Here is a 10,942-nt window from a genome sequence, read left to right on the forward strand (position 1 = left end):
CGAAAAATTGCAAATGCACTCAGTCACTAGGGAGCCAAAATGGCAGCCGGAACCCTGTGTGCACAGCATAAGTAACTGCGAGTGGTGATGTCATAATGGAGGACCATCTGTGATGTCATAATGGAGGACCATCTGTGATGTCATAATGGAGGACCATCTGTGATGTCATAATAACCAACCATCTGTGATGTCATCATGGAATGTGGTGATGGAATCCTCAGGATCGTCTGCAATACTTACAGGGGAACCCGGGGATTACAGACGCCTCCATGTTTTCATGGCTGTTCTCTTCTCGGTCCACTAAGAACACAACTAGGATCAGGGCATGTTCACACCTTGCGCTTTTGCAGCATTTTTACTTGTGTTTTATTTTCCATTCATTTGAATGAGTGAAAAATGCTGCAAAATCCCTGAAAGAGATGAGATAAAGCAGAAACAAAAAATGCATCAAAAACCAACATGTGACTGAGGCTCCAGAAGTCTCCTGTTCTACACTCCCTGACAGAATTAAAAACAGCTTGGTATACATTTTTTTTGCAAAACAACGTATCGACTAAATACCCTGTATTTGTTATCATCTTTTTATCAGCACTTGCTGACTACTGCTATATGTTTTACTGCAGGATATTTCTGCACAATTGTCATTCTGTGCTCTCTGTTTGTGTTTAAGTCAGTGGGTGGTATGAACAGTGTCCTACCGACTTGTTCATATGTGTGCATGTCACATGTGTTTTTAATCCATTTTTTTCCGTGCCTATGCATGATTTGAGAGACTCCACCCCTCTCTTGTGTGACATGCACATAAAGAGCTGGCTTACACCACGTGCCCATACTAGGAAGCGCCTGTCTTCATCCTGTTCATTTAGACACTGTTCACATGTTCAGGTTTTAAATACATTAGATAGGGACTGCTTCAATACAGGTTACCTTGACGCGGTGAGGCAGCTTGGTATACATTTTTTTGAAAAAAAATGTATCGACTAAATACCCTGTATTTGTTATCATCTTTTTATCAGCAATTGCTGACTACTGCTATATGTTTTACTGCAGGATATTTCTGCACAATTGTCATTCTGTGCTCTCTGTTTGTGTTTAACTCCCTGACAGAAGTTATGTCTCTTATCCATGTTATGTAAATAAAAGCTCATAACCTGACGTTAAATTCATCCATTGGTTGTATAAATTATTCTTTTGAAAGCTGAAACCCTCCAAAATGTGGTTTAGGTTAAGAAAATAAATTGGCATCAATGCAGAAATATTGATCATTTAATGGACACAGAATGGTCAGATTTTGGCAAGACAAAAGTTTTGTCGGCCACAGAAAGTAATGTGATATTCAAACAAATAATTAACTTAAAATACAAATATATGTTGCATAACATTGGTGAATGAAGTTGTGGTGCTCTTAGAGTCATATTTAATATTTTGTGGGACTTACATGAGCTTGAAGGACTGCATCCATGGGGTTCAACCAGCGTTGGACTGGCCCACCGGAGAACCGGAGGATTTTCCAGTGGGCCCTGGCGGGCCCTGGCACCTGCTGGCATACAGGGCCAGCAGTTGCCTAGGGCCTCCGCTGCTCCAGGGGCCCCCAGCCAGTGGTGTGTCGCTAATAGCGGCACACCGCGCAGCTGCTAATGGGGTCCCTGGGCCAGCAGCCCCTGTCCCCGCTGCTAAAAGGAAATGAATATTCACTGCTTCCCACGCCCACATGGGCATGGAAAGCAGTGAATATCATTTCATGGTCTCCACTCCCCCAGGGGCCCAGCCTGGGCAGCCGCTATGCAGCAGTAAAGTGAGGGCCGGCGCCGCCCTCAATTGTAATGGGAGAGAGAGCGTCAGATGACGTTCTCTCTCCCATCAGTCCCCTCTGTTGACTCACAGCCGATGCGCGATGACGTCACTACATCGCGCACCCGCTGTGTGTCTGGCAGAGCGAGCAGCTCCCAACACTGAAGCCGGCTGCCGGAATCAGCGTGGGAGCACGGAGGAGAGGCAGTAGCGTAGCTACCAGGGGGGAAGAGGGGGCGGTCGGCCCCGAGCTCTGAGGGGGCCCGCCGGAGCTACGCTACCGTAACTGTATTGGCGTGTACAGCGCACCCATACAGTTACAGTCTGCGGCAGAGCAGGGAGAATCGATCTCCCTACTCTGCCGCCCAGCCGCTATGGGCCCCTGAGAAGGCGGTGGGGGGCCCGATGCCAGCAGTGCGCCCCCCAGCTCACAGTCAGCAATGTCGTCCTGGGCTATTCTGAGCACACAGGACCTGTGATAGGTCACGAGAGGGGAGGAGTCAGGGGGTCACATGATCAGGGGCTTCAACGGCTGCAGGGCTCTGCTGTGCTGGTTGTCATGGTACTGGATGAGGTGAAGTAAGTTTCTGTGTGGGCTCAGGAGGGGTTTACAGGGTTGATGTAGCAGAGCTGTGTGTGTATGAGGTGTACAGAGAGGAGCCGTGTGTGTAGAAGGTGTACGGAGCAGAGCCGTGTGTGTGCGGCGTGTACGGAGTGGAGCTGTGTGTGCAATGTGTACGGATTGGAGCCGTATGTGTACGAGGTGTATGGTGCGGAGCCGCGTGTGTACGGGGTGTGTGGAGCAGAGCCGTGTGTGTATAAGGTGTACGGAGCGGAGCCGCATGTGTACAGAGTTTACGGAGCAGAGCCGCGTGTGTACGGGGTGTAGGGAGCAGAGACGCGTGTGTACGGGGTGTAGGGAGCAGAGTCGCGTGTGTACGGGGTTTAGGGAGCAGAGGCGCGTGTGTACAGCGTGTACGTAGCAGAGGCGCGTGTGTACAGAGTGTACGTAGCAGAGGTGCGTGTGTACAAGGTGTACGGAACAGAGCTGCGTATGTACAAGGTGTAAGGAACAAAGCAGCATTTGTACAAGGTGTACGGAACAGAGCCACGTGTGTACAAGGTGTATGGAGCAGAGCCGTGTGTGTATAGGGGGTGTGGAGCAGAGCCGTGTGTGTATAGGGGGTATCAGGTGCAGTAATAGCGACACATACGGCAGCAGCGGCTCAGTATTGGGGTATGAGGTGTAGTAATAGGGACACATACGGCAGCAGCGGCTCAGCATTGGGGTATCAAGTGCAGTAATAGGGACACATACGGCAGCAGCGGCTCAGTATTGGGGTATCAGGTGCAGTAATAGGGACACATACGGCAGCAGCGGCTCAGTATTGGGGTATCAGGTGCAGTAATAGGGACACTTACGGCAGCAGTGGCTCAGCATTGGGGTATCAAGTGCAGTAATAGGGACACATACGGCAGCAGAGGCTCAGTATTGGGGTATCAGGTGTAGTAATAGGGACACATACACAAGCAGCGGCTCAGCATTGGGGTATCAGGTGTAGGAATAGCGACGCATACGGCAGCAGCGGCTCAGTATTGGGGTATCAGGTGCAGTAACAGGGACACATATGGCAGCAGCAGTGGCTCAGTATTGGGGTATCATGTGCAGTAATAGGGACACATACAGCAGCAGCGGCTCAGCATTGGGGTATCAGGTGCAGTAATAAGGACACATACGGCAGCAGCGGCTCAGCATTGGGGTATCAGGTGTAGTAATAGGGACACATACGCCAGCAGTGGCTCAGCATTGGGGTATCAGGTGCAGTAATAGGGACACATACAGCAGCAGCGGCTCAGCATTGGGGTATCAGGTGCAGTAATAGGGACACATACAGCAGCAGAGGCTCAGTATTGGGGTATCAGGTGCAGTAATAGGGACACATACAGCAGCAGCGGCTCAGCATTGGGGTATCAGGTGCAGTAATAGGGACACATACGGCAGCAGCGGCTCAGTATTGGGGTATGAGCAGGATGAGGGGTTTGTTCAGGTTGGGGATAGATGGTGGAGCTGGAATATGAGAAGTGAAACGTGTCATATTCTCTGTAGCAGAGTTGTGGCTGGAGGAGTTGTCATGTCAGTCTGGGCCAGATGGAAAAGACGTGAAAAGTGACCGATTACATCAGAAAGAACGTCAGCGGTAAGACACCAAATATACCTGTGCAGTAATCACATATGTTTTGTAGGACTGGTATATACCACTGACCATATTGCGGTAATATCCATGTTGGTCTTTATATAGGGATTATTTTCAGTAACAGTGCAGTCATCTCCTACATCCACTATTAGGGGGCGTCACCGAGTTGTAATCAAAGTTACCTAGTTAGGGGCCCACTCAGAAGCTTCGCCCACCCTGAACTGAAACCCTAGCTACGCCTCTGGTAGGCTCCTATGCTAATTAAAACCGCAATAAACGGATGAGTGTTGTTCTTGGTCAAAGAGCCTGTGTATAGATATCAAAAGGCTGACCGCCACTTCCAAACAGAAAAGTGGTGTGAACAGGTGCATACTAAGAGTAGCCATCTGTTTTTTGCTTGGAAGTGACGGTCAGACTTTGATATTTGTATATATAGGCTCTCCAACTGAGCTCTCCAGCCATCAGCCCATGGCAATTTTAATTACAGCAGGATACGACGTAGCAATATAAATGTGGGCTATCAGCCCAGGAGAGGATTCACATTAGGATAGGTTCCCAGCAAAGAAGACCGCCTTGTTGCGGCCGCTGGGCACGCATGAATTGGCCAATTTATGCGTTAATTATCTTTGTTTTTTCCTATTTCTCTAGAGCAGTAATGCAGTTCCAATTTCATATATTTCATGTTTGCATGCTTTAGCATTAGAGTGCAAGTTTATATTTATATATAGGGTTTTTTTTTTTACAGGAGTGAGGCTAGAATAAGAAATTTGGACTGGCAGTGTCTTTTTTTCAGTTTTATTTTCTTTCCTTATTGTTTCCGTTTATTTTACATACTGCGCCTACCGTCACCTTAGGAGGAAGTTTGGGGGCATTTTAACATATTAATGTTTCTTTTATTGCTGATAACCCCTGTAACTGATATATTAACTCCAGTCACAGAGGAAATTCAGACTCCGGGCTGCACTACGAGGCTGACTTTGGTCTACAGGATCCCAGCAACTCCTGCTCCTTCCCTTCGCACAGCAAGTGCGTGATCGCTGGGTCCGGAGAAAGAAACGCTCTCAGCGCTTCCTATACTTGTTGAGCAAAGGCAGAAATGGTAATAAGCGGCCTCTGCCTTCTCTATGGGAGTCTGACTGTGTCTGGGAGCCGGCTCCAGGCTCCTGTACATTTCGTGCAGCCGCTCTACTAGGAAGGGACGCTTCAGTCAGTGAAGACCCCCTAGAAGCCTAAAGTCTATGGGTGGTCCAAACCTGGTTAAGAAAGTTTTGGAGGGAAATGGGAGTAATGTGAAATAATCGGTGGCTGGACAAAGTGGAAATCTTTCTCTGGATGGGTTTAATGGCGTCCTAATGTAAGAGATGCCAGTGGGGTAACGGGCGACTGGAAGAGATGAAAGAACGATGGAGACAAATGGCGAAAAAAATCTCATGGGAATTTCAATACAGTGACAAATAAAACTTCTCTTTTTTTTCCAAGTGCTTTATTGTCAAAAAAAGCATCAAAACATGAAAAAATGGTAAAAACGCGGGATCGCCGGCTTCCGATCGGCCCGCAGGAGAAACGCACAGCGCCCCGCGTACTCTGTACAGTCTATGTGAGGGGTCTCCGCTGCGTCACTGCGGCCGAGGATTCAGGGTCAGTGGGGTCATCAGTTGGGACTTTATAAAGCGACTCCGCTTTTGCCCAATTGTCGTCCGGTCGTCTCTCAGGAGCGATCATATTTATGTCATTATTTGGGCAAACGCTGCGACATTTTACCCCAAAGTGCAACAAAAAAATTAAGGTTAAAAATAAAAATAGAAGCAATTTTTCATTTTGGCCAAAAGGAATGAACCGCAGGAGACTTTAGAAAATCCCTGTGCCCATGATGCATTGGGGGCCTGTATATATATATATATGTATTAGGTGGATAGAACAGAAGCCCCCTGTGACTCCGGCAGGAGCCCGGACAGGTGACCGGCGGCGACCTCCGCCTGCCCCGCACTGCCCGCACTCACTGACTGACAGGAGAATGGAAACACGGGCAGGTCATGTGACCGCTGCCCACCACGTGACCCAACGTCATCACACCTAGCAGAAGCGACTCCTGTGTGGACGCGACTGTACAGGGAAGCGCAGTGACGGGGGCGGCGGCGGCGCTCAGCTGTTCGGATGGAGGAGACGGGCGCAGTGTCCGGGGTGTCCGCCCGAGCAGCCCCCGGCTCCACCATGAGCGGCCCGGCCACTCAGCAGCCCGTGTCCCCCGGAGTGTAGTCCGCTCTGCTGCCGTCATTAGCCCGCACCAGAGAGGAGGATGAGCCCGCAGTGACCCCGAGCGGCGCAGCTATGGAAGGAGCGCTGTACAAGTGGACCAATTACATCACAGGTGTGAGGGCGACGGGGGGAGCGATGGAGGGTGTGTGTATGGGGGAGCAGTATTATATGTATGGGGGGAGCAGTATTATATGTGTATGGGGGGAGCAGTATTATATGTGTATGGGGGAGCAGTATTATATGTGTATGGGGGGAGCAGTATTATATGTGTATGGGGGGAGCAGTATTATATGTGTATGGGGGAGCAGTATTATATGTGTATGGGGGGAGCAGTATTATATGTGTATGGGGGGAGCAGTATTATATGTGTATGGGGGGAGCAGTATTATATGTGTATGGGGGAGCAGTATTATATGTGTATGGGGGAGCAGTATTATATGTGTATGGGGGAGCAGTATTATATGTGTATGGGGGAGCAGTATTATATGTGTGTGGGGGGAGCAGTATTATATGTGTATGGGGGGAGCAGTATTATATGTGTATGGGGGGAGCAGTATTATATGTGTATGGGGGGAGCAGTATTATATGTGTATGGGGGGAGCAGTATTATATGTGTATGGGGGGAGCAGTATTATATGTGTATGGGGGGAGCAGTATTATATGTATGTGTATGGGGGAGCAGTATTATATGTGTATGAGGGAGCAGTATTATATGTGTGTGTATGGGGGGAGCAGTATTATATGTGTATGGGGGGAGCAGTATTATATGTGTATGGGGGGAGCAGTATTATATGTGTATGGGGGAGCAGTATTATATGTGTATGGGGGGAGCAGTATTATATGTGTATGGGGGGAGCAGTATTATATGTGTATGGGGGAGCAGTATTATATGTGTATGGGGGGAGCAGTATTATATGTGTATGGGGGGAGCAGTATTATATGTGTATGGGGGGAGCAGTATTATATGTGTATGGGGGGAGCAGTATTATATGTGTGTGTATGGGGGAGCAGTATTATATGTGTGTGTATGGGGGAGCAGTATTATGTGTGTATGGGGGGAGCAGTATTATATGTGTGTGTGTATGGGGGAGCAGTATTATATGTGTGTGTGTATGGGGGAGCAGTATTATATGTGTGTGTATGGGGGAGCAGTATTATATGTGTGTGTATGGGGGGAGCAGTATTATATGTGTGTGTATGGGGGGGAGCAGTATTATATGTGTGTGTATGGGGGGGGAGCAGTATTATATGTGTGTGTATGGGGGGGAGCAGTATTATATGTGTGTGTGTGTATGGGGGGGAGCAGTATTATATGTGTGTGTATGGGGGGAGCAGTATTATATGACTGCAGAGACCTGTGTGCCATAAGCAGTGCCATCCCACCTCCCACCAATCCCGTAATAACAAAACACCGACAAGCATGGATGGGTTGAACAGGTCGGTCACAGTTTATTAATAAGCAGAGTGAGGCAAGTACAATTCGCAACAGACTCACAGCTGTAGGCCCGCGACCGCTGGGCACGTCGGCTGATGAGAGGTTACGAACCTTGCCCCCCTCTACACTACCGCTGTGAGATAGTAACCAGATAACATGTATAATATATGTGCACAACCAATTATGTAAAAATATATATACATTGTGTTGTTTTTTGGTTTTTTTTGTTGAAATTATAGATTTTAATACAAAACCACCGCATAACTTCTAATCTATAAGGGAGGGAGGGTGGGACAAAAGCTTCTAGGTATCAGCCGGGGAGGAAAGAGAGAGACCCCCACCCAGCATCTGAATTTAACCCCTGGGGGTATGGCCGGACGCCCCTTCCATTCACTTTCCATTGGTCCGTGGGGCGTCCTAATCACCTGGGGAGGGGGATTAGTGTGAGAGGAGGAGGCACTGCACAGAGTTTACTTATCATCAAATCCATGGGGGCTCTACAGTCAGAGGCACCATCCTTATTCAGTACAGTGCCTGCCAGACTGCAGAGACCTGTGTGCCATAAGCAGTGCCATCCCGCCTCCCACCAATCCCGTAATAACAAAACACCGACAAGCATGGATGGGTTGAACAGGTCGGTCACAGTTTATTAATAAGCAGAGTGAGGCAAGTACAATTCGCAACAGACTCACAGCTGTAGGCCAGCGACCGCTGGGCACGTCGGCTGATGAGAGGTTACGAACCTTGCCCCCCTCTACACTACCGCCACGGAGGATCATGTGTATGACCTACACAGGACTCCGACCCCCACACAACATCATTAAGGCCTGTTCAACCCCGTCCTGCAAGTTTAATAAAAACATATCTAGCCCGATATCTGTTAGATGAACGCCGTCCGGTCTCAGGAGGGGTGAGATGTTTTCTTCCAGATTGTGGTGGTGAACCACGATGCCGAAGTTCTCTTTGACAAACTTTGCCATTTTCGAGTTTATCTTTCTCCTTGACTTGTCAATGGCTTTAGGGTCTTTAGCTCCGTGCCAGACTGTTCGTGATATTATATCAGACCACACCACCACCATATCTGGTATAAGACAAACAGCCCGCTTTATGTCGGTTTTCATTGTCGTGAAGAGCTCCGCTTCTGTTGTCTTGCACAAATCATTTCCACCAGCATGTAATACCAATATCAGCGGCCCTTTAGCCGATTTAGAAATTTTAACCAACTCCGGGAAAATCTGCTCCCACTGGAGCCCTCGGATGCCTCTCCAGTTGACCTCTAGTTGTGGGAAGTAAAAATTCTTTCCACCGGGGCGTATCTCGGCTCTTTTGCACGCCCAATAAATAAAAGAATGTCCCAAAACCCAAACAGCGGGCTTATATTCTCCTGTAAGAAACAAGATGTGTTATAGCAGGTCTGGTCTTATGTATCTCGCAAAGCATGCGGATTTCCAACGACCCAATCTCTGTACTTCAGCTTCAGCTACACCGGCCCTAGCTGCTTCAGTGGCCGCTCAGATTCTAAAAGAATGCATTCCGTATTCTTTGGAGTCTACACCGACAGCTTGTAGACATTTTTTAAAAATTGTGTGAAATTGATATTTAGTAAGTGGGGACCCGTCGGTGTGTGAGAGGAAAAAACGACTTTCGTGTCTTATAACCGCGTAGTGTCTTACTATTTTAACAGGGCATATGGGGCCTTCTAGAGCCTTGACCAGGACCCACGACCCTCTACCGGTGGGATCGCATTTGGATTTCCGCACTCTAATGCGCAGAGCGTCGCTGCATATTACAAGATCCTCATTAATTAACCCGCCTATTAGTGCTGTTTTAGAATGCGGCACCAGTTCACTAATCCTCAGCGCCCCGAAGAATGCGATTGCAAACGCTGTAGATATTAGGGCAGATTCGTACTGAGACTTGCACACCGTTTCAGATTTTGTTATAATATCGTGCAACAGCCTTAAAGAAATGGGGCGACAACATTCCTGACTGGGTTGGAGCCTTTTCCAGCCTTTAACGGCTTGCTTTATGAAAAAATATTTAGTTACGTCGGCCCATCCCATTAGCTGAAAGAAAAAGGCTACTCCCGTTAAATTACGCTGCGCTAATGTACCCGACGCACCTCTACTCTTGAGCAGATTCAGGAGTTCTACCACCACGTCGCATCTCGCCCGAACACACGTATCAACTGGCCTCCCTTTTACTAGCGAGCACCACTCTTCCCATGCCTTACCATAGACCTGCCAGGTAGCCGGTGTCACTGAGGCTCGAATCAAGGGCATCAGTGATTGCCCACTGTGTCCCAGAGGGAGGGAGGACACAGTAGGCCCGTTGGTTCTGCGCTGGGAAGGAAGACTTTGAAGGCCTGCCAATCGGAAGACAACAGAGAGTTAACCATTTTATCATCCACAGTAGGCGTCACTCTGGCTCGGCACCAGATGTTGTGTCTAAGGTATAATAGTGCAAGGCGGCGCAACAGCGCAAGAATCGGTGGTGATGAGGAAGACATACTGTTCAAGCATTTGGCGGTTCCCGGATTTTTGATTAGAAATCTGAGATTTACATTTTTTAGTTTATCACCCCATATTTCGACTGATGTAACTATAGCAAACATCTCCCACAAGACGGGGTTGCAGCCCCAGTTGGCAGAGGTCCATATGTCCGGCCATCTGCTTTTGCACCATTGGTTGCGGTAGATTGCAACAAAACCATTTGTGAGATCTGCGCCCACCAGTAGACCTAGGGCGCTGTTTAGCGTTTCCTGAGACATGACACATGTATGCCCATTGTAGTTTTCCAAGAATGCATTCCACACGGACAAATCCGCTCTCATTGAGCGATTAATTCTGATTCTGTGGCCCGGCTGGGCGATGCCCTTTGTAGCTAATGATAACCTGCGTGAGAAAGACCTGCCAACTGGCATTACCCGGCAAGCAAAGTTGAGTAAACCTAGTAAGGACTGCATCTACTGGAGGGTGACTTTCTTTACAATGAGGAAACTTTTAACCATTTGGGGTGTTTTTTCGATTTTTTTTTCCGCCGGTAAACGGAAAATCATTTAGTTTGTGTCTATTTCAATACCAAGGAAAGGGAGAACGTTACATGGACCGAGCGTTTTCTCCGGCGATAGTGGGACACCGAAAAGCCTAGAAATAAATTTAAACTTTTGAAGCAGAAAAGAACAGAGTTTAGATTCCTTGGGACCCACGAACAAAAAATCATCGAGGTAGTGGATTGTGGAATTGCTGCCTGTTTCGTGACGTAT

At 48.2% G+C, this 10,942-nt stretch overlaps 2 protein-coding genes across 4 annotated transcripts in view; one reads left to right on the plus strand and one right to left on the minus strand.

The window, feature by feature from the left end:
• Positions 1 to 5,909: 5,909 nt before the first annotated feature.
• PLEKHA3 (pleckstrin homology domain containing A3) overlaps positions 5,910 to 10,942 on the plus strand; it is a 24,056-nt gene continuing 19,023 nt past the window's right edge. Inside the window, exon 1 of one of the 2 annotated variants that reach the window (XM_073577466.1) lies at positions 5,910 to 6,354. In XM_073577466.1, coding sequence (XP_073433567.1) covers positions 6,315 to 6,354 — 40 coding nt within the window. In that variant the 5' untranslated portion in view covers positions 5,910 to 6,314. The remainder of the gene's footprint in view (positions 6,355 to 10,942) is intronic. The other variant, XM_073577465.1, reaches the window with a different exon arrangement.
• The window catches only part of LOC141091762 (uncharacterized), a 6,678-nt gene continuing 3,403 nt past the window's right edge, over positions 7,668 to 10,942 (minus strand). Inside the window, exons 2-3 of one of the 2 annotated variants that reach the window (XM_073577463.1) lie at positions 9,911 to 10,042; positions 7,668 to 9,061 (exon numbers count right to left, since the gene is read on the minus strand). In XM_073577463.1, the coding sequence (XP_073433564.1) occupies positions 8,466 to 9,061; positions 9,911 to 10,042 (728 nt within the window). In that variant the 3' untranslated portion in view covers positions 7,668 to 8,465. Of the gene's footprint in view, positions 10,043 to 10,942 lie in introns of both variants that reach the window. The other variant, XM_073577462.1, reaches the window with a different exon arrangement.

The sequence above is a fragment of the Dendrobates tinctorius genome, unplaced genomic scaffold (assembly GCF_039654945.1).
Source record: "Dendrobates tinctorius isolate UK_male_01 unplaced genomic scaffold, ASM3965494v1 ptg000056l, whole genome shotgun sequence".
In the NCBI taxonomy this organism is placed as follows: domain Eukaryota; kingdom Metazoa; phylum Chordata; class Amphibia; order Anura; family Dendrobatidae; genus Dendrobates; species Dendrobates tinctorius.